The sequence below is a fragment of the Sparus aurata genome, chromosome 15 (genome assembly GCF_900880675.1).
Source record: "Sparus aurata chromosome 15, fSpaAur1.1, whole genome shotgun sequence".
NCBI lineage: Eukaryota > Metazoa > Chordata > Actinopteri > Spariformes > Sparidae > Sparus > Sparus aurata.
In genome coordinates this window covers 24,606,281-24,630,102 of record NC_044201.1, presented here as the reverse complement: position 1 = coordinate 24,630,102, position 23,822 = coordinate 24,606,281, and the positions used below count along the sequence as shown (strand labels likewise).

General features: G+C 40.1%; 2 protein-coding genes and 1 long non-coding RNA gene across 5 annotated transcripts; 2 read left to right on the top strand and 1 right to left on the bottom strand.

Annotated features, from left to right (window-relative positions):
- Positions 1-336: 336 nt before the first annotated feature.
- On the bottom strand, positions 337-9,541 carry LOC115596479 (uncharacterized). Of its 2 annotated transcripts, none has more exons than XR_003986910.1 (3): positions 8,889-9,541; positions 3,058-3,179; positions 337-1,209 (listed from the first exon to the last, which is right to left on the bottom strand). It is a non-coding gene; the product is annotated as an uncharacterized LOC115596479 (long non-coding RNA). The 2 variants fall into 2 exon arrangements; XR_003986909.1 differs by having other exon boundaries at positions 338-1,209; positions 9,385-9,541.
- On the top strand, positions 1,120-6,272 carry LOC115596478 (multiple inositol polyphosphate phosphatase 1-like). Its single transcript, XM_030441630.1, is given in 5 exon segments — positions 1,120-1,240; positions 3,659-3,756; positions 4,175-4,204; positions 4,206-4,306; positions 5,787-6,272. Coding segments are annotated over 4 exon segments (612 nt in total). The 5' UTR covers positions 1,120-1,240; positions 3,659-3,660; the 3' UTR covers positions 6,172-6,272.
- LOC115596474 (bifunctional 3'-phosphoadenosine 5'-phosphosulfate synthase 2-like) lies at positions 8,981-22,828 on the top strand. Of its 2 annotated transcripts, XM_030441626.1 has the most exons (14): positions 8,981-9,102; positions 9,505-9,741; positions 12,538-12,652; positions 12,778-13,013; positions 13,140-13,278; positions 13,464-13,582; positions 16,462-16,575; positions 17,479-17,590; positions 18,066-18,119; positions 18,741-18,946; positions 19,136-19,271; positions 20,446-20,714; positions 20,809-21,038; positions 21,703-22,828. In XM_030441626.1, the coding sequence occupies exons 1-14, from the start codon at positions 9,085-9,087 to the stop codon at positions 21,842-21,844; spliced, it is 2,127 nt and encodes a 708-aa protein (XP_030297486.1). In that variant the 5' UTR covers positions 8,981-9,084; the 3' UTR covers positions 21,845-22,828. The 2 variants fall into 2 exon arrangements, with proteins under 2 accessions (XP_030297486.1, XP_030297487.1); XM_030441627.1 differs by lacking the exon at positions 18,066-18,119 and having other exon boundaries at positions 8,984-9,102.
- Positions 22,829-23,822: the final 994 nt, after the last annotated feature.

The following is a 23,822-nucleotide window of genomic DNA, read 5'->3' as shown; positions in this document are numbered from 1 at the left end:
TTACCTTACTTTTAAATCCTATTCAATAAAAATATTTAAAGTAACTAACCTTACAATTAAGGTAAATTATCAATAGGTTATTAATAAATAACAGTTTTGAAGTCATGATGTCTATGTTGAAGAGATATCCACTTAAATTAGCCCGCTAACCACTTAGTCACAGCCTGTCCAAGTTAAAGGCTCCTGTGTTAGCAGTGTAAACATGAACAGTCCCCTGATCTATGTAGACAAGTACAGATGCCCTGGACATGTCACAGGTTGCCACTGCGGTGCCACTTCCTGCCAAAGCCACTGGGAGGATCTCGTGCTGAGGGGAGAAAACGTGTCGACAGAATAAAGAGTTGTTTTATGTTTTAGCTACGGGAAAAATTTTATTTTATTAAATTAAACTTGTATTCATTTTTTTTCAAGTTATAATTAACATATACATAAGTACAAGCAGTACTGTGGTTAAAAAACATCAATGTCTGTTATTGTGCAACGTTTAAAGTTTTGGGTCAGGCTCCCGCTGCAGCTGACACGACGTCACCACTCTGGCTCTGGTAGGAGGAGGTCCATGCGGCCATACATCCAGGCTACCAGGCTGCATCATGCCGGACATTGTTTGGAAAGTTATTGTTCTTTATTTCACCACCATTCTCGGCTCCCGACCAGCAAAAACGTCAGGAAGATGCAGAAGCTGTACGAGCTGGTGAAGAGCAGCGCCGCAGCCAAAGAGAGCTGGCTGCGTGAGATCCAGACCCAGTGGAGGATGTGGTACACTGAGGACATGGACGGCAGACTTGTCCAGAAAGGTGTGGACGACCACAAACATCTGGCTGTCAGGCTGTCAAAGCTGTTCCCCACAATGATCTCAGAGGAGAAGCTCCGAAGGGGATTCATCAACTTCATAACCAGCTCAAAGCACAGGTGTGTCAACAGCACACTGTCCTTCAAGGCAGGACTGACAGGGCTGTGGGCTATTACGGGTATGAGCTCCTCAGGATTATGATTAACATCTTATATTCACTTTCAGTATAACCTGCACTTTTTATTCTCTACCCAGATAAGGAGTTTGACCATGCAGTGAACGATGCCCTGATGAGGTTCTTTGACCTGTGCACCAGGTTTGTGGAGGAAGTGGACAACAACCCGTCAGCTCTGTCAGAGGTGGACAAGTTCAGGCAGGGACCAGAGATGAGGAGGGTCCAGGAGAAGATCGCAGACCGCCTCAGAGTCCCGTAAAATAACATCACAGATGGTGAGTGTTGGAGAGAGTTGCGAAAGTTTTGTTGTTGTAAGAAACATACACACTATCACACTGCAAAGGATCAAGGTGCAACACAGGATTTAACAATGAAATAAAGCTGTCTCCACACTACAGACAATACAAATTCAGTTTGGTATTAACACTGCTATCCACACGTTTATGAAGTTTAAATGTTAAAGACTGAGTTTAAAGATGCAATGTGTAAAAAAGAACAACCTGTCAAATTCACATTCCAAACACACCCCCTAAGTGCAGCATATCACCAGAGTAATGCCTCTTTTCCACCTACATTAACACACACAGGTTTTTTAAATGCAGATACACCCACTACAAATCGCCTGTTGACCCCATTCCCACTTCCCTAAGACAAGGCAACCCATCTGAGATTTTTAACTGAAGCATCAAGTTCTACGTCACTGACATCACGTTACACAAATGTGTTTATAGGAGACGCACGATTAAATTATTAAACCCCATTCAAGTTAGCCGGTCGCTAAACTGGAAATTAGCAGGCTCTGTCGGTGATCCAGATATTTTCATAGCCAGAATCAAGTTTTTTTGGCTTCAAAACACCACTAAGCAGCTTTTGTAGGAACGAGGCTCCGCCTTCAACACTCTGTCCAGTAATAAAACGTCCTCGAATAGACCACATCGCAAATTCCTTCCTTATTTATGTGCCGCAGGATTTAGCGTGTCTACTGCAGGCCTTACCTCTAGATCAAAGCCAAGCCAAGGTGATAAAACCCCTGTCTACTGCAGGGTCAATTGACCCGGGTGTAAATGCAGAGTTTACACATTCACATTGCACACTAAAGCCCAATCTTTGCGGGTTTGAGAGGAATCACACCTTTTAATAAACAAAGTCAGGACAACATAGGGTATTTCTTTTTGTTTTGGCTCTCCTATAAAGTTATTAATACGTCACTTATGCCCCTCTGGTTCTCACTCCTCAATATACTCATAAGTGCACATAAAGATACCTATATATTATTTGAAACGTAACTTTGTCTCATTCCACAATGTATGGTGGCTTAGGATCTCAATCACAACAATGTTTAGTTTAACAGGTGGAAACCGGGAGAAAACCGGTGATAAACCACACAGATTTTTATCTTCCGGGACGCCTCTTGTGGTTCCACAATGCCGGCATGCTGTATAAAATTACACACTGGAGAGGCTTCATGCTGACACCGCTTGGTTCAGTGTGAACAAACAAAAGTGGCTCAAGGCGAGCCTCCTTTGCGGCGATAATACAGAATCTTTGTGTGAAAAGAGCTACAGCCTAAGGTGTGCAGGAAGCTTAGACTCAGTCACAGAGGGGGGTGTTGAGTCCCACATCACTGAACTTGCTTGACAAGCAGTGGTATCAAAAGCTGCATTACAGTCAGAGGTGGAATGGAACTAAGTGCATTTGCTCAAGTAAAGAACATACAGTACATATATAGACATTTTGAGGTACTTTACCTGAGTATTTCCATTTTCTGCTACTTTATACTTCCACCCCACTATATTTATTTTATACCTTAATAGTTCTTTGCAGATTGCATGCAGCATCATTTTCAACAGTATTCATCAGATTGTTAAAAAAAACAACAACAGAATCTGAGAATCAGAAGAGAAAAAAAAATGGAAAAAAGATATGAACATTGGATCTGATAAGTACTTCTAATATCTGATACTTTAAGACGTTTTCTCTAGTGATACTCCTATAAGTGACTTTCACAATTCTCAGAGTAAATAATCTTCAAAGATAACTTTAGTGTACTTTTTACATTCCTGATTACCGTCAAAATAAAGAGCATTCTCACATGTGATGGGTTCAGTTGAGAGAGGGCAGGTGGAGGGCGAGGTCGATGGCATCACCGATTGATCTGTCTGGCTTTTTTCCAAATTGTAGTAGGTCCACTGAGTCATGCAGGTGACAGATTCTCTATAAAAACAAAAAAATATCTAAGTTAGAAGAGTATAGGGATATTTGTTAATTTATTATTTTAAAAAAAGGACAATAGTTAGTACCAAATTACAGTGTATACAATAAACTGGAAAACCATCTCAAATGTCTTATAACATTATTGAAACAAACACTAATATAGTATAAGTATTTTTCTGTATCAGGGGGATGATAGTATGTAGAAACTTCCCATTAGTCATATTTCATAGTGAGTATTTGCACAGTAGGTGGAGCTGTTTTCTAATTTGTACTGTTTATTAATGTATTGAGGCTCCACCAGATTGAGCCGTTGCTCAGGAAGTGTCACAGGCCTCAAACTGGAGCAGTTATTCAGCAGTACACACCACAGTGTTAAACTTCAGGTTAAATTATCACATCGTCCCAGTGCTTTTTGTTGTGTTTCATCATATGTTTGATTGTAATCTCATTAACATTTTACTTCAACCTTTCCCCTCCAGATATGGCCGAAGCTGCCTTTTACTTGTGTGCTTATGAGTTTGCCATCAAGACTGTGAACTCTCCCTGGTGTCGGCTCTTCGATGAGGTCGATGCACAGGTACAGGATATTCAGTGATTGTAGATTCACTGTACCAATTTCATTGCAAGATTTTATCATGAGGGTAAGTAAAGTAATGTTTCTCTTCAGTCATTCAGTCATTGATAAAGAAAGACCCTATATTACATGTTACATTATCTATTCCTATGTTATCTGTATTGTATCTGTTTAACAAACAAATGAATAAAGTAAATTATCCAAAGAAAACAAGGCCAAGTTAGAGAAAACCTCCCGCCTTAACAGTATGTATTGTTTTTCTTTGCTTTGCCACTCTATTCATTCATTGAATGACACAAAGAGTGTTTTGTGTCTTGTGTTACAGGCTGACCTAACACTCAGGTGACCTGAAATGTTACCTTGCAAAACAAAGATTGACTGACCCTGTATCCAGACCACTAATGAATTTTACTGTTTTCAGGTTATGGAGTACGCAAATGACCTAAAAGAAATTCTGGAAAACAGACTACGGTCATGATATCAACAGCAAGTCGAGCTGCATCCTCTTCCATGTTTTGTTTAGCCGACTGGACAAAGCAGCCAACGAGAACAAGTGAGTAAATTTCCTCCAGTGCTAAAAGTAGAGTGTGGTGTTTCTAGTACTTATTCCCTGCAGCCATGTCAGTTATTTGGTTAGTTTGTCAGCAGGGTTATGCAAAACTACTGAACAAATTTCCACAGAACTTGGATGTAGGATGGGTGTCAGTGTGGGTCCTGACAAAGGGACAGATGTAGGATTTTTTTCTTACTTTCTTAAACATTCCCAGAAAAGGCATTTATATACATACATATACCAGTTAATGGATCTTTATGATTAAAATGAGGCATATTTAGTTTGTTGGTGTCTATAACTGTGTTCCTACAGAAGTACTTTCGGTATAGTACCCTTTTGAACTCTACGTAACCCACGGTAACGAAAAACACACACACATCACATCAAACATTTGCGATTACAATGCTGACTTACAGAGAGCATAAAGGACATGTCATGACTTGTTAAACTGGAAATGTAACATAACATACACCACAAAACACAATCAAGAACGCACATGTTCCTGATCCACTGAAGTTGTCAGTATTTGTGACAAGTTTTCAGTCTTAATTTTGATGGTAATGGTGATTTCGTTTGAAGCTAAAAGCTGTAAGAGGTGTGGCAAACTTGTTGAATGAGAATCTTCATCACCAGTACAAGATTTCTCATTCAGTGCGTCTGCCTTCACTCGGGTTCTCACGTCATTTCATAACTGACAACAGAGGAATTCGGTGATAAAACAAACAAACGTGTTTATTAAAAGACATTTATCTCCTGTTTGATAATACCAGGCTGTACTCAGGCTCTCTAAAGATCAAGTTTCTATCCACACCTGTACACCTCAAATGTAAAGGCTTGAATGGGAAGGCCTGAGTAATTACAACTGTTTTAATCTGGTTTTCCTGCGATGTAGCTTGTTTTGCTGTTGCTTTTGGTAAAAAGAGACGTTTTCTTGTTTGAAACTTTTTCTGAAGCACTCTGGTTAAGGACTTGCCATATCACTTATTTATAAATGAAATATAAATATTGTGTTGTCCCTTTTCTAACAAAGTCCATGCAGAGGCAGTTAACATGTGCACTGTGGTTTTGTTGTAGGTTGTGTTCAGTTATTTACCTAATATGAAAAAATAAACATAAAAATAGTTCCATCTGGATTAGACCTGACCCAGATGTCAACTTCTGAGAAAAACCATCAAACATTTTTAATATGATGTACTAAGATTACAACAATTCTTTTCCTGATAGATTCATTCATTCATCAGTTATCAACTGTTACTCTAGAAAATGTCTAGAAAACTGTATAATTATAATGATATTGAATCTGGATTAAACCTGATCCAGATGTTTGTCACGCCAGCAGGTGCCTGAAGCTGTGATAGTTCCGGTTTGTTTTGTTCAGAATCTGGCTAAATCAGCTCTTGAGAGGATGCTCTCAAACGAGTGTCTCCTGCCTTAAAAGATACAATCTTAATGACCAGATGTTGTTTGTTCTGTATGTCAGATCAGGCCAGCAGGTGAATGAAGCTGTGACAGTCCAGGTCGGCCATGCAGAGACCCTCCTGCCACTGCTTACACTTCTGGGCTTCTTCAAGGACAGCGATGCCCTGACATCCACCAACTACGCCTCTCAGACCCAACGCTCTTTCCGCACCAGCCATATGTTACCCTATGCAGCTAACTTACTCCTCGTCCTATACGACTGTGGGGGAGGCGAACTGAGACTGCAGCCGCTGCTCAACGAGAAGACTATGACTTTCCCCGGTTTGACTGACCAGAGGGCCTCCATGCCGCTCTATGAAGACGTCAAAAAGCACTACAGGGAACTGCTGCAAGGCTGTGACTTTGAGGCTGAGTGTCAGCTGTTCAAGCCTCCTGCTGATGTTTAGGCAGGCAGGGTAGACTCTGGAAAAGACGACATTACAGTGTCGTTGTTGTCTTTTCTTTGCATGAACATATCTCAGTATCAACTGGGCCTTTTAGTATTTTTCACTCCCTTTGTGTTGCGACTGAACAAAGGCAGATTTGGTGTCTCTGAAACACCTCAGGGATTTAATTTGAAGTGTACCTGTACCATTATAGTATTACTACTTCTATATTGCTTAATTACAGGGTTTCTTTCCATTATTGCACATGATATAACATGAATTAAAGTGTATATTTTTGTAGAGTGTCCATTTTCTATGTCCTGTTACAGTTCCGCTATTTTGACTATGTTTCATGATGCTATATATTTTTTTTATTTCATCATTTATATTGCCCCTCATGCCTCATGAAACTTTAGAAGGTAGTAACCAGCTTCATAGGTCCGCTTAAATCAATTCCTACTATTCACAGACACATCTGTGCCATTCTATTCCTTCCCAGATGTTTACATAATTGTGTTTGGATCACATGTTGGGAACACACAGCTAACTGAGACGAGATAATGCAGGTTGCCATACACTCATACAGGAAGCAGACATCGTCACACTTGCAATTTCAACTTTTAGCTCCTCATTCAAACTATTAAGAAAGAAACTAATTTATAAACTGCAAATATTCCATATATGGTTTACATTGCAGGATGTATTCATCACTCATACAAAGTCCATCAGTTACAAAGTACAAAATTAAATCAGTGATGCAGATTATTTCACAGCCATTACTGACACCATGCAGTTTAGCTCCCAGTTATTTAAAATAGCCACCCGTTTCTTCAGAAGCTTATGGGTGCTGCCATGACAGATAACTACTTCCGCTGGCGGTTTTCTGTTTCCGGTGGCCGCATGCAACTGCATGACTGACAGCCACCACCAAGCTAGCCAAAAACAACTAACCGGGCGCTCACACCAAAAGTGACTTATGCGACCGAGGCGACCAACTGCCATTCATTTTCAATGTAAGCTGGCGACGAGGAGCGACTGGAGCAGCCGGCGGCGTGAGCGACGCGATTTCAGCGACGCGACACGAGCGACGAAAGTTGACAGACGCTCAACTTTATGTAAATGAGCAGCATCGCGACCGTGGCGACAGCCAATTGGGGGCTGATCTGGATTCCGAAGGCGGAAATGCCCGCTGCTTGAAAGGCCCGTCCTTTGGTTGCTTTGGTCGCTGCAGTCGCTGCCACACAGGCGACTGCAGCGACGCGATGTGAGCGACCAGAGCGACCACAGGCGATTTTATCGCCTTTGGTGTGAGCGCCCAGTAACGTTATGTTATAAATGCTAAATTGTTTTTAACATGAGATCAGGAACAACATGTGCCATTTGTGGTTGCCACAAGAATCCATGAAAATTGAAGGTTTTTTTTCAGAAACTTCTTGTGTAAAACATCAAAAACTTCTACAAACATGTCTGTGCCCTGAGCCCTGCAAGCCATGCCTGGGAAGGAGCAACGGAGACTAGCGTGGCTTGCGGCTTTGAGACTAAAATAAAGATCTATCTATCTATCTATCTATCTATCTATCTATCTATCTATCTATCTATCTATCCACGCTGTATGTTAAGCTTGATTGACACTCTGGCTGGGCTCTACTGCTGCCTTCAGAAATATATAAACTCGCTGTTTCCTCAAAAGTACTTTCCCTATTTTGTTACTGTGCAGGTAGTTGTATGCTTCTGTGCTTTTGTAACTGAGCAATTCTTCACCATCAACACCTTCAGAAATAACAAGATAATTAACTATGTCAATGTAGCTAACGTTGGGCCATTGTGTCATGTCATCTACACACTCCGTGAGAACTGACATGTGAGGCACTGTTACAGAACTGTCCTCACAACTTTTTAAAACATCCCTACTGTGTTGCACTTCCGATTTTTGTCCATTTTGTCGGTTTCTTTGTGTTAAAAGCTGGTCTTTGAGCGAGCATGACAGCTATGCTAGCATAAACACCGCATTCAACCAGTTTAACCGGAAGAGCTACCACCAGCTTTACTACCACTATGAACCATGGGTAAACTCGCAAAGTCAGGAATAAGATGGATACCTTCCCTTGCTTCTTTAAACATTGTTATCTACCTGCAGTTAAGTTCCACAATAAGCTTACACAATATTTGGCATCCTTCATCCTTTTTACAAATATTTGAGGGAAAGGGGTGTTCCCAGAACACTGTCTGATGCTAGAAAGGTGGCAGAGTCGGCAAAATTAAAACAAAGTATGAAATCTGTTTTGTCCTTTATGGTCAGTTTTTTTTGTTCGGTCATGAAAACAAAGCAAAAGATCTTTATCTTCTGATTAAAATTTCTTCCCCAAAACGACATAGTGCACCTTTAAATCCCGAAATTCAGTAGAAGGTTTCTGGGTTTATATTGTAAATCTTTAAAAAAAAAAAAAAATCTCTAAAGACAATCATTAACTTTTTCTTTACACATCAGACGTAGGACCTTGAAAAGAACAACTTTTTTTATCATCAGCCGCAGGCCAGATGAATAAATGAAGTAAGTTAGTATCCACACTTTACTTTCAGCCATTTTGCTCCAATAAAGTTAAGCTAGCATAACTGTCATTAGTTTATGAGTTACTTTTAGCTCGCTAACAAAGGTTGAAGGTAGCAGATATCAAACGGAGCAAATACATAAATTTAAATGGTTCAGCTTCAAACAGGAGAGAATGTTTTCTTGTAACCTGAACTGAAACGATTTGCATTGCAGCTGATGTCCAATCTCACTCTCAACCGTTATTACGGAATTCTCACGTCAACGTCTCGTTAATTCACCCAGTTGGCATTAATGTCACGTTTCGGGCATTTCATATTAACCTCAATGGACATTTAGTCGGTAAATAATGAAGCGAGGTTACTCCATGTTATGCGCACAACGTTATGAATAACATCACTGAGGTGAGGACATTACCCAGGAGAGAGAATAACCTCAATTTTCAGCCATTTTGCTCCAATAAAGTATAGCTAGCGTAAGTGTCATTAGCTTAAAAGTTACGATTAGCTCGCAAACAACGGTTGGAGGTGGCGGATTTCAAACGGAGCTAACGTTAATGTTGTTTTAACGGTTAGGCGGCGACTGTTTGTTTGTAACCTGAGCTGAAATCAGTCTGTCATCTTGTTCGACTGTTATTACACGAGCAACAGAGGCTGCGGCAGAAAGTTGTATTTAATTTGACAAACTTGGCTGATAACGTTGGTGTAAGTCACGCTCAGCCTCCAGCTTAGTTCTGCCGGTTCCAGCGATCGGCCCCGTCATGTCGTTTTTCTTGAGTATTGGCTGCTACACTGCAAATTATGCAGATTTTACGACGTCGGAGGAGGAGGAGGACCGGAGGTTGGGCCAGCGGAATGCTACGTGTCTTGGAAGTCCCTTTTAAAGCCCCTCGTCTTCTTGGATTACCGCTGCCAAAACTTTGGTGGTTACAACCCGAGCGAGCGACAGACTCCCCCCATCCAGGCCTCCGTGTGTCTGAGCCCGGTGTGCAGCAGCAGCAGCAGCGGTCGAGAGAAATGTCTGGGGTGAAAAAGCTTCGCACGGTGAGTAACGAAGTACATCTGGAGATAAGGAGGCGAGGAGAGGGACGACTGAAATTCAAGCTGTCATCAGATTAGGCTCAAATGTGTGTCAAGAAGTGAAGCGAAGCCAGCGCCCGAGATGTAAAACTTCCTTGCTAGCTTGTGTATTAACGGACTGTTCTTGTTAACACATGAAATCAATCAATCTGACTGTCCGCTATGTTTCTCCTTGTCGGCGATCCTTCTGCTACTGAGAGAAAAAGAATCAGTGAAAAGTTGATGACTCGTTCCTTCAAAGTAACTCTGGAGTGCTGCTTTACATTTTTATTAATTTTTATTTTTAAACCCAACAACAGCTCGTTCAGTTCACGTCTATGCCTCTTTACTGTAACCAACTACCAGGTGTGATGGTCGCAGCCTTGACTCTGAATAGAAGGGTTGTTGTAGTAACGTATCCGTGTCACTTTGGCCCATTCATAACGTCGGGTGTCTGGTGAGGAGGGGAGGGAGGGGAGAAAGAAGCCACTGTGATACCGGCTGGCTGATGCTGCACAGGAATGCTGCTAACTTGAAGAACATATGTGTAGTGATCCTGAAGTATGAGAAGGTGTTTCAATGCACAGTTTTTGTACAGAAACTAGAAAAACTGATGCAGGGTTTTGGTCACTGCAGTTTTTAGATAGTTAAACATGAGAATGTGATGCTGCTTTTCTATATGAAAAATTGAACATCTTTCACCTTTATATAAAAAAAAGAAAGATGATTAATTGGGGCTTTTAAATCATGAGTTATCAAGTTAACCCAAAGTGTAATTATTACTTTGACAAGTTATGTCATCATTGCTCAAATTTCTGCAGTTGAGTAACTTCAGAGCACTTTATTTTAAGTTAATCTATTGTGATTTCCTTGGAAACAGGATGTAGCCTGAGCTGAGCTGGGAGAAAGATAAAAGAGTTACATAAGATCTTCTAAATTTGTAAGAACAAGGGTTTCTAGTGCATTTCTTACGCGGGAATGCAGATGAAAGGGCTTTTCAACAGGAAAGAGATTTGAGAGGGAAAAAAAGGTGGATTAAAAAGAAATAAAGTTAATCATAATAGGAAGTGAAGTCATGTTTTGGATAAAATGTATAAAGATAATGTCTCCCCATTAAAGGAAGTAGGACATAATAAGGATCAGTGTGTTTGCAGTCTGTGATTGAAGGAGAGAAGGTGTCCACTATGTCTAGAAGAATAGCGCTGTTTGTCTTGATCTCATTCCAGTTGTATGGGTGTGTGCAGCACAGGCATCAAGTGTAGGGTACATGTTATTTGTACATGATTAGTGAGCAAATAAAAAAATTGAGTGTGTAAAGCATATTTGTACTATTGTGAGGTGGAGCAGCAAGTCTACTTGAAATCCTGCTCATGGTAAACCCAACTTAATGCCAGCGACATTTGCAGCGTCATCAATAGGCTTCTGAAGAGCCATTGTGAAGCTCCATGTGGGTGGCGAATGCCATCTTGGCACTGCCTGATTTCTGGGGCTGGGGGATATGAGTAAAATAATAATGATAAAATAATTTCATGATATTTTTAGACTATATTGGAATTCCAGATATATATCTCAATATTTTCAAATCTCCTCAAAAGCACTTCATAAACACTAGATCTGGGTGACAAAATCAAGTATCACATTATTTTTGATTTTAAATATTGATATTGCAAAAATATTGTAGGGTTGACTGTTGGTACTTTCCTGAAATGTCAACATAATTAGATTTTTGATAAATATTCATCAGTAATCAGGGCTCAAGGGGTCAAACCCAAAACTCTGTCTGAGCTGAGGTGAGCCAAATGAAGCCCGCTGCTGTCAGCTAGCCTTAGCTAGCTAGAGTTAACAGCTAGGTATCACTCAAGACAGCCACACCCTTAATCATGCATAACTCTAAGCCTTAATAGCATTTCAACAAGCGTGAGATTTAAAAATTCAGAACCATTTTTTAAAACATGTTTATTTAAGTAAACTTTAGGCATTTTATTATGGAGGCCTAGGGGGGATTGACTAGCCTCTGGAGCCAGTGTGGCCGTTTGAGGAAGTGTAGTTTGGCTTAATTTTTCGGCCCTGAAGGCTGCCACTTGATTTTTTTTAGTGGTCAGATTGGTGACTTATAAACCCAGCAAATCCTCTCCTCTAGGAAGACAACCATAAAGTATAAATTTATGCGGTGATCATCTCACATTATCAAATGAAACACGCCTTATGTGTGATGGCACAAGGTCAACATTATACAGTCACAGCAATGTTTGTGCATGAGAGAGAAAAATGACTTGTTAAATCCATATTGTCAGAATCAGACTGAAACCCTGTGAGTGTCTATTCAGGCATTTTATAGGCGTAGGTTGTAGTGACTGAGAGGAGGGAGGAGGTGAGGGGTGAGTATGCAAAAAGTGAAGCCATGGGATGGATGTAGGGAAGGAGGGAGAGTGGATGCAGAGGGCGAACGTGTGGGCACGAGCACTGCCACATCATCGCTGGGCTGCAAGCAGCACACTGGACACATTGTCCAGTCAGTCCTCCCCCTCCCTTCATCCCTTCCCTCCTCTACCCCTCCCCTTTAGAAGTCAATGCAGCCCCATTTATCCACATAGTCACTACGGACAGGGCATGAAAAAAACAGTCATGCTACACTAAACTGAGCTCTAATCACTATGTAAAGTGACAATATATGTTAGTGTGGATGACATGACAAAATAAGTCAGGCAGGGTCAGACAACTTCAGCATTCAGATGTAGATGGTCTATGGCACCACTCTGAGCCTGTGTTCTTCTTTTTTAGGATCTGAACAGGTCAACGAATGTGGTGTACCAGGCCCACCATGTCAGCCGCAGCAAGAGAGGGCAGGTCGTGGGCACCAGGGGAGGCTTCAGAGGCTGCACTATCTGGCTCACTGGTAAGTCTCAATAGTCTAATATGATATCTGTCATGAGGTAGCTCCTTTATCTGCCACGATATGGACTATTTTAGAAACAGTGCCTCAGTCGACCCAGCTTCATGCTTGTCACATTTTCCCACCAGGTTTGTCTGGTGCCGGGAAGACTACCATCAGTTTTGCTCTAGAAGAGTACCTTGTGTCCCATGCTATCCCTTGCTACTCGCTGGATGGAGACAACATTCGCCATGGCCTGAACAAGAATCTGGGCTTCACTGCTGAAGACCGCGAGGAAAACATCCGTCGTGTTGCTGAGGTGGCCAAACTGTTTGCCGATGCTGGGCTGGTGTGTGTTACCAGTTTCATCTCTCCTTTCAGCAAGGTCAGGAAACCGTTACAACCATGTTCTAGATGAAATATATTACTATCCAAAATCCAAAATTACCAGCAATTTAGTAATACTTATGTATATATTCAAATTATATACATGTACTATTTTCTTTCACAGGATCGCGAGGAGGCAAGGAAAATCCATGCCGGTGCCGGACTTCCATTTTTCGAGGTGTTCATCCACGCTTCTCTTGAGGTGTGTGAGAGCAGGGATGTAAAAGGACTTTACAAGAAGGCTCGAGCTGGAGAGATCAAAGGTGTGTATGACAATCCTTACCTCAACCAACTCTCTCCAAGTTATTGGCAATATGTGCCACTCTATGAGTCATTAAAGGAATGCCAAACCATTTCTCCAACCACAGAGTATTTCACTTGCGGTTGTGCTACATGTAATTAGAACGAAAATGGCCCTGATGCTTGTGAGTCTTACATTTGTTGCCAGGTTTCACTGGTATCGACTCAAACTATGAGCGTCCCGAGGAACCAGATCTTGTCCTGAAGACTGGAGAGCTCTCAGTCAACGAATGCCTCCACCAAGTGTTGGAGCTGCTCAGGGACCAGGTGGGTGTTAACAGACAGTCTAGCAGAATGTAATATAATGTTGTTTCCTACACAGGCCTCCATCATTCATCATACATGTCAAAAGCTAATACCCACAAATCTGTCTGTACACAGAATAATATATCCCTGTTCAAACAAGCAGCTTATGTCACAAATAAAAAACTCAGTATACTCTGGGATGGGCTTGACTAGCTGGTTTCTTTGACCAGGACAATGACTTCACATAATAAACATGAGGAGGACATACCTGCCAACACGACAGGTTTTTCGTGGGAAGTCTCCCATTTTTTAACTGAGCTCAGTTTGGCACTGCAAATGGAAGAAACAGGTCCGGTGAAGTAGAAATACACTTCCAACTTTTCTTTAGTTTGGTTTTTTCGAACATGTAAATAAAATGACAAGTTTCACTCCACATGGTGTGAGACCTTCCATTCATTGACTTTTGCCTCCTCTCTCACTTGCTTGTATTTCTTCCTCTACTCTACAGACTGTAGTCTTGCATCATTTCATCCTTCCTCTTCCTCTTTTTGAAGGTCTGTCAGTTAACGGTGGCGCTTAACTTTTGCCAGTACCCAGTAATTTGAAGAAAAATTAAATTGTGAGGGAACTAATAACAAGTGTTCAGGGAGAGAGCATCCTGGTGACACTCAGATGATGTTTGGTTGCTCAGAATAGATTACACTATTGATCTCAACAGGGACAGTAGGTCATTGCAGCAGTAAACAGGGATGGGATTTGAGAGCAGAACTTGTCTTATCCATTGGTATCGCATGCTACTAAGCTCTTCAGTGTCCAGTACCATGTGCATTGCATTGCAAAACAATGAAGCAAACTCATGGGTCTACAATACTGGAAACTTCAACAAGAAGGACTCGTGCCTGTGATGAAGAAACCTCCCGAAGCAACATTGCCAGGTCTAATGCCTGTGAAATGATCATTTTATGTGAGGATGAAAACGTCAGCAAAATGCTAAAACATCTTTTTACACACCATGGGCTTAAATTCAAGGAGCTAATGTGTAGTTGACGCTTGAGAGCCGCTGCTCCGTAACTGAGCTGCACATAAAACATTAAATATTAATAATAATGGCAGAGTGCTGTACAAATATTGTCTCATTTCATTCTTTCGTTGAAAGAACTGTTTCCAAATTAAACAGTCACATGGAAGCCTTTTTTTTTTACTCTGTTTCTACACTGTTGACTCTGAAAATCTGAAAGTGTGTGCCTATTTCTTTTCCACATAGGAAATTTATCAGTCATCAATAAGGGAATCATTAACAGTCAGACTGATGTGCAGAATCGATAATGACATTGGTATCAATAAAATCTCATTAATTCCCATCCCTAGAAGAAAAAGAAATATGATTCAGGTGAAAGAAAACAAGTACAGTATGAATACACATTATGAAACATATTATATCAATTTTTCTTTTTTTTTTAAATGCTGTAGAGCTACAGATGATGACTCTAACTTCTCAAAGAGCAGCTGAAATCTAATTCGGGCAAGGTTCTCACAGTAATGCATGTCATCTAAAGATAATTAATCTCTTGCACTCAATGCCATTATGACCTACGGATCATTTGTAAATACGTATGAAAGATCCAGGCACTGATACAGAGAGAGTATACACAGATATGATTACCTCCACTGCCAAGGCTCAAGCTTTGCTGATAAAAAATGTTAAAAGTAATTGTGTTAACACGGCACCCTTTTTTTATATTTTTTTATTGTCCTGTGACAGAGGCATAAGTAAATAACTTTTAGATTAGAAAGTGCTGTGCCAGCATGTGTTTGCAAAAAGATTTTCCAAAGATGGCGTCCTGTTCCCATGAGTGCATTGCTTAATAAACGCCCAAAGGCAAGCTCCGTTAATGTAGCAGTTGCACCAGTAGGTGTTGAGTCATTGACAAATTTCTCCCCTGTTCACTTTGGCAAACTGAGCTGTGTCTGATTAGCTTCACCACCTAAACACCAAAGATTCCATGACAACAACCACAAAAAAAGCTGAACATACACTTTCTTTACAACTGGAGATATTTAAAAAAAAATTCCAGTAAAGGAAAATCTTTGGTTTGTGGAACGGGGTCACAGGAATTATCCATATCTTCCTCCAAACATTGGTTGGTTTACTTTTTGTATTTTAATAATGACTAGACTTGAAAAGACTTTCAACATCATGTGATTGCAGAAAAACTACCTGATAGGAATTGTTGTATAGTAAACCAGCACTACTCGGGTGGGTTAAAACTTTAGTTGATGCTGGATAGAAACAGTTGGATTTCACAACTAAAGTTGAATCATGAAAGTTTGAAGGGGAGAAGGGGGAGGGAGATAGAGAAAAAAAAAAACACTATCTAAAAGCTCTTCTTTAGTAACTCAATGCTTGTATTTTATGGCCTAAAGATAAACCTGCATCAGTTACATCAGAGAGCAAGGAAGGAAGTCGGTGAACGTGCAAAACATATGAAGAGTAAAACTTTTATCAGTACCTCATCCATTTAATATTTTGCCTGAGTCATGTCAGATACATTTTGATTGGCAAATGTGGTTGTTTACAATAAAGACAACATCTCTCTTGATCCTACACTACCTCACGACCTTACCAAAATGTGTTTTCTTTCTTCTTTTGTCGTATCTTTTTCCATTTTATTAATTGAGAGGCAGAAGTTACATACCTCAATATTCACCCGCTTTGAAGATGCCACTTCAGTTCCTGGGAAATTGTGAAACATTTTTTTCTACAATATATAGACCAAACAATTTGACAATTAATTGAAAAAATTAACCATAAGATGATCGATAACAAAAGGTAGCAAAAAAGGTATTATTAAACGTCTCCAACTATAATGTGAATATTCCCTTTTTCTCCTTCTATATAGAATATTGTACCAGGCGAGATCATGGAGGAGCTGACTGAACTATTTGTTTCGGAGAACAAGCTGAATCTCGCTGTGGCTGACGCAAACACGCTTCCCACTATCAGCATCACTAAGGTAACCCACCACTTCAGTTGATAGGCTCCGCCACACAGCAAACGGGCAAGGGGGTCAATACTTGACATGGCACAGAGCCGCTCGTGAAGAGCCCATAAACATTCACCACTGTTTGGACTCCTTGTACTAATGTGACTGCTCTGACTTCCCTGGGTACTAATAAAGACAAAAGAACCAGCCAGGCATACAGCGGTGTGCTTAACATATCAAATTACTGTTCAGGCTGATTCCCTGGAGGTGAATGAAGATTTCTACTAGAAGAAGAGTAGCTGTTTCATTTTCTTCCTGAATTTAGAGCAAGATAGAGCAATTATTGTCTGATGACAGTATGACTGTAATATATATTACAGCTGTTATCAATCTACCAATGTCTTCAGTGTCCTGAAGATGCAGTTCAACCTTCTTTACATACAAATACTTAAATTTAAATGTATTTCTTAACGGTATCTCCTCAATCCTCTTCCTTGCATGTACTTATTTGTGGTCTAAGTTAAGTATTCACTCTGTAAAGAACTTTCAGTTGATGCAGTATCTTCTGTTTATGCAAGCTGCAGTGTAGGCAATCTGCTACTCATGTGCGAGTCAAATCATCTCAGACCATCTTGTCACAATGTAGTGTGGATGTTAATACATTAATCATAAATACATCATCAGTTATGACTCAGTCAGACCCAGCACAATGAGGCTGTCTTTTGGTTTGGCACTCTGCCTGTTTTCTAACCATCACTGTTTCTGTCGTTCATAGTATAATTACAGACCTTTTGACGTGTGAATCAACTTTAACAATACTACAGTCAGTGCAAATAAAGCCATGGCTTTTCTGAAGTGGAAACATTTGTTAAGAGTTGTGTTAATGTTTTGAGGGCCGTCTGTTTATGGTCAGTAACTCTTCTTTGTCTGCAGTTGGATCTACAATGGGTGCAGATTTTGGCAGAGGGCTGGGCCAGTCCTCTGAAAGGCTTCATGAGAGAGAGAGAGTTCCTCCAGGTCTTACACTTTGGCAATCTGCTGGATGGTAAGAAACAACTTCAGCGTCATATTAATGCATCTAATAACCTGCCAGGGCATTATCTTTACTACACACTTCCCTAAAAGGCACAAATAGCAGTTTGCCATCAACCAGATTTACATTTAAAATAAGAGAGATTTCACATTTTTCTTATGAATGAAAGTGGGAATGATTCTTATTTATGACTTTATTAAGAAATATAACAGAGGCAGCCTATTTTCAAATAGTCCAACATGAAGACAGAGGGGTCACCGAATGCAAAACAAATGATTGCTGCAAACGACATATAAAGCCGAGAACAGACAGTAAAACGTGTTAATACTAACACCAACATACTGAGTTTTTCCTTTTTTCAGCATCTTCCAACAAATAAAACCATTTTTTTGTTTTACTGAGAGCTTCTTTCTGAGACTATGATACATAGAACAATTTGAAAAGAAATGTTTTTCTTTTTCTGTCTCATGTAACTCACTTTACTAAGAAATACCATCCAGTTCTTCAGAACCATCAAAACATCCTGTGTCCAGATGTTATGGTAAGATACCGTGGATACCTCTGGGCAGAGAGTCTTTCCTCCTTTGGTTCGAAGATATCTTCTAAATTATTTGTCTTGCTGGAATCCATTACATTATCATCTGATTTATTTTTAAAACAACTGAAAAACAAATAAATTTAATCAAACCAAAATTAACTTGATCTTTTAAACAAGTCTGCACATGGACCACACATCAGTGCGTCCTCTATGAGCAGATGTTTTTATGCTCTCCATTCCAATCATATAGCCATTAAGTTAGGAATCTGTTTTTACTGTTATTTATTACAGTGAGATAACCATTTAAACTGTTTAAATCACTATTTTTAACCAGTCATTCATTACTTTTTGCAACCATTTCCATTTTTCTCACATGTTGAGTAGTTCTAACTCTAAGTTGTTTCATGTAGTGTTCAGGTGTTACAGTTGACTTAATATGTGTATATATTAATGGGTAACTTTAGTTGCACCTCAAGTATCTGTGGTTGTTCTTATATCCAAAGATATATCTGAATGTCCTGTATGTCCGATATTTCAATGTATTCTTCGTGAAACTCAAACATTTCTGAAATAATATTTGCTTTGCTTCACTGGTTGAGATCACTGCATCCTCTTCTTAATCAGGTGGGGCTATCAACTTGTCCGTTCCCATCGTCCTGCCTGTTAGCACTGAGAAAAAGCAGGAGCTGGACGGCTGCACAGCTGTAGCTCTCGAGTACCAGGGAAGACGTGTGGCTATTCTCAGGAACCCAGAGTTTTACGAAAACCGCAAAGAGGAGCGCTGTGCCAGACAGTGGGGCACCACTTGTCCACAGCACCCTTACATTAAGGTAATAAGGCCTTCATCACACATTGTTATAATTTGGATGTCTACCACACAGGAGACAGTTAGATCCTCTGGCACTTACATCATTGTTTTTTGTGGAAAGCTAAACATAAATCAAAGACAATGATTTTAGCTGATCATTAAAACTAATTGCAGTTTCAACAAATAACAGTGTGTTTATCACCTTGTGCAGATGGTCATGGAGGGAGGTGATTGGCTGGTAGGTGGTGACCTGGAGGTACTGGAGCGAATCAGATGGAACGATGGGCTCGACCATTATCGCCTCACACCAAAGGAGCTCAAGCAGAAGTTCAAAGCCATGAAAGCAGGTTAGCAAATCTGAATTACCCACAAAACCACAGTAACAATCAGGGATCAGAAAATAGCATTAAGTATCATTCAATAAATATAATATATCCATCGCAGCAATTTGTTTAGCAGTGCACCCGTTTGTCTTTCAGAAGTTCTTGACAAAGGACCAGATGAAATAAAATGGTAAATTTTAAGCCGCATGGTGATATTTGTGATTTGTGTTTATTGTTCGATGGAAACGTACATTATCTCTTTAGGAGTAGTGAACAATTAAATGTGATCACCTGTTTCTAGTCTCACTCTCTCACTTGTATTATGTTTTTATCTAAGTCACATCACAGAGTGTGTCTTGGTCATGTTTTTTTTGGTTTGCAGTAACGTGTGCTGCCCTGTGGTACCATCCTGAGTTTTTTTACTGGTCCCAGCATGATGTGATGTACGCTTAAACGATTATGGCTGACAGTTTTCTATAAGTTCTAATTGTACACAACCCATGAAAAGACCAAAACCAGCAATGTGTTTGTCCATCTCTCAATACTCGGAGTTTATTTAAATCAACTATCAGTTCTTAAAGCTCCATCAGCAAGAGATGCAAGTGTTTCTTTGAACACACGCCCGATGAAAAAAAAAAATTATAGAAAACAATCCTGGGAGAATCTTAGAATAATTTCAGTCGATTTTAAATTTAGAATTGAAATCATGACACACCTACTCAATACCTTCTAATTTCCCCAGCCTGTCTGTGTCTCTCAGAGCCCAGAGGAAGTAAATGTTTTGAAACAGTTAAAGAATATTGAATTAAAAAAAAAAGTTGTGCAGTTTTTGGGGACTATTTCCTGCTAGAGAGTTGGCATGCCAGTGAGCTTCCTGGATTATATGTGGGATCAACAGAAAGTAAACAACGATGGAGCTCTTTGACATAGAGGAACAATATTTGTGAGGAGGATCACTTCATTGGTCTTTTCTTGGAATTTGTTAACAATAAGAAAAATATGGAATATCAGCAGACTCATCCTGTTATACAAACCAGAAGAGTCCATTAGAGTTATTTGAAAAGCAGTAAGAGCATGAAAGCTTTTAAAATGCACAATATCCTGCACATGTTGGATGCACATATCATGAAGCGCCACTGTACTGTAATATTAAACAAATACTGTCATGATATGAACTCTCACACGTTATCCCCAATAGATGCGGTATTCGCATTCCAGCTGCGTAACCCCGTCCACAACGGTCACGCCCTGCTGATGCAGGACACCAAGCGCCGTCTCCTGGAGCGAGGCTACAAGAATCCAGTACTCCTGCTGCACCCACTGGGCGGCTGGACCAAAGATGATGACGTGCCTCTGGACTGGAGGATGAAGCAGCATGCTGCTGTCTTGGAGGAGGGCATTCTGGACCCAGCCAGCACCATCGTCGCCATCTTTCCATCTCCTATGATGTACGCTGGACCCACAGAGGTGAGAGGCAATGTTTACTTCAGTCTAACTCTTGACTGTTCAGCCGTTCACCTGTGATTTCAAATGTGTGAACATTAACCTGTATGCCCTCCAGGTTCAGTGGCACTGTAGAGCAAGAATGGTTGCCGGAGCAAACTTCTACATTGTTGGCCGGGACCCTGCAGGCATGCCACACCCAGAGACGAAAAAGGACCTGTACGAGCCCACCCACGGAGGAAAGGTGCTCACCATGGCCCCGGGCCTCACCTCTGTGGAGATCATTCCTTTCAGAGTAGCAGCCTACAACAAGACAAAGAAGGCTATGGACTTTTACGACCCAGAGCGGTGAGTTTTTTCTTGTAAACTGCAGTCAACATTGAGCTTCTTCATTATATTCACAAGTTTCCTGGAGATGTCATTGGGTGATACTACTGGTGCTCGGCAGCATGTCTTGTTTAACTGGATTCTAGTATTGTAGTCATCAGGCCTGTCTTTCAGCAGCTTGTATAGCCAAGAACTGTCAGGCACTTGCAGGCGTAACATGATGACGTAGCATACATTATGTACGACTAGGGCTCAGTCCACAAGTCGAGAGGGTGGACATTTAGATTCAGACATATTTACTTGAAATTTAAACCACCAAGTCTTGTTATCAAACACGCATCATTTATTTTGTGAATGAAAAGGACAAAGTGCAGAGGTTCCCAGTGCTGCTACTTGAGTGATTGTCCTTGTCACAACGTTTTTTTTCCAACTTGCTGTGAATCAATGACTCAGCAGTCTTCTGCTGGGTACCATAACGCCTTATCTTGTTGGCACTGTGAACAGATTGTAGTATAAACATCAAGACAGCTCACGAAATGTTTAATGTAAGTTAGAGGTCGCTCGTGTAGTTTCATTGTGTTTATATCCACCTTTTGGTAATTCTATCTGCAGGTGTAATTATGGCCTAATTTGTAAATATCATTTCTGCCCATTCTCTTCATATTGCACTTCCTCACTCTTTTAGAAAAGCCGACTTTGAGTTCATCTCTGGAACCAGGATGAGGAACATGGCCCGGAGCGGGGAGAACCCTCCAGATGGTTTCATGGCCCCCAAGGCCTGGAAGGTGTTGGTGGAGTACTACACCTCTCTGAAGAAGGACAAGTAATCAACACAAGGCTCAGCTCACCAGCAAAACAGCATTTATAAAGATTACAGGATCTTTAAGGGGGAAATTTAGATTGATTATTCATTTCGAGTGATGAATTTAGATTGCCATAAATCATGAGTCATTGTGGCAGGGGTGGGTGTTTTGTGCAAGGCTTCACCAAATCAAAAAAGACTTGTCTTCAACGGTTAAAGCATTACATTTTTACATTCCAATAAAGCTATGTGATTTATAAATCCATTGTATGTTTATATACATATTAACTTAATCTATGTATTTTAATAAATTAAAGGTAACTTGAGATTCTTTTTTTATTTTTAAGCATAGGAGCACATACCAAGACAGGGAAATCATTTTTGATATTTACATGTAACTATCTGAAGGATGCATGACAAAAAACAACATGTAGATGTCACTTTTTATAGCATGTTATGGCGATGATATCGCTGTCTGTTGAGTTATTTGTCAGACCTGATGAAAGTCACTGTCTGTTTATCAATACCAACACTGCCTATTTGTTTTACATGTATGGATGTTGATTAATTAATCGTGTTAAAGTTTCACATTATTGTGAAATGCAACATTTAAAAAAAAAAGTAATAATGTGAAAGTGCCTTTCTCACAAATGTCAACATTGTAAAACCTTAAATGTTCTTGCTGGCGTTTGCCTGAAATGTCTCTGAGATTTATGTGATTTTATGAAATGGGCATGTGCATTCATGTAATAAAGAATAAGGAAGACAGAGTATGTCCGGAGTAGTAATAAAGGAGCTTATTTGTTGTAAAGAATGACTGGTAAACGCCTAATAGTGAGATAATGTGTGGATATAATCCTGTAATGTGAATGATTGAAATGTTTTCTTTTCAGCCATATCGCTCTCTGTACTGATTTAACTGCTGGTTATGCAACACACCTCACATTAACTTGTTCCTGTACAAGGTGCATGCTTATCTTTTATGAGATAAAGATTGAAGTCCACTTGGCAGGTTGGCATTTTTGTGGCTGCAGTGTGAAAAGTACAATGCTGCCATCTGCTGGCAAGAAGTGGTGCAGGAGAACACAATGACAACAGAACAAGGCTCTACTGTAAATGCATGTAAAAGGGCAAAGTCGCGTTGTGTTTCTCTGGCAGGAGGCAGGCTTGAGTACTGAAAGACTACTGAAAAGTCCATACTCAAGGACAAGTAACGAGTGGTATTAAAGTAATACTTAAGTAAAAGCACAAAGTATTGTTTTCTAATGCTACTCAGAGTATCGATTACTTTTCTAACCATTGATGTTTAATGTATTATCAATAGCAGCATTCAGTCAAAGACATTTCTGTTTCCCCAGATCTTCAGTTTAGATTTTTCCCAACCCAAACCTGCTCCTGCTGTACAGTTATATGTCAGTATGTAAAGGTTTTCAATCAGGACAGCCTTATTGGCTACAAAACACAGAAAAAGGGTTTAGAAATTAATTCAAATTGTACACAATACTCAATTAGGTTTTAAAAGTAATAGAGTAGATGACATGGTTTGATGCATTCCTCAAGTATTAGACAATTACAGACTTGGAAGTACCCAAAAAATGACTTAATAACAGTAATTTGAGTAGATGTAATTTGTTACATCATGATAGTACTCACTAAGACCAGACCAACGATAGTCCTGTATTGCGACTTGTTGTCTAGTGGTAGACCGATTTTTTTTTCAGGGTTCATACTGATACAGATTATTAAGTAATCAAGGAGGCCTGTAACAAACATTTAGGACCGATATGCACTTGCAGGAAAAATACAAATCTTGTGTTTAAGTGTCAAAATTTTAAATAAACAGTGATTGAAGTAAATGATCATGTACTTAATTACTTTAGTTTTGTAGTTACTCTGCAGATTCATGTTATTCAGTGTTGAAAGGCCATCACATGAACCCTCTAACCCACCAGATATGGTTGTGGGCAGAGTTGTGAGTGGGGCTGACACGATATACTGATGAT

Bases quoted from the DNA above. Each gene is read 5' to 3' on its own strand.
- LOC115596474 (XM_030441626.1), top strand. The intron at 17,591-18,065 runs GTAAGAAACAAC...CACTTTACTAAG, and splicing joins CTTTGGCAATCTGCTGGATG to AAATACCATCCAGTTCTTCA. The intron at 19,272-20,445 runs GTTAGCAAATCT...TATCCCCAATAG, and splicing joins GTTCAAAGCCATGAAAGCAG to ATGCGGTATTCGCATTCCAG.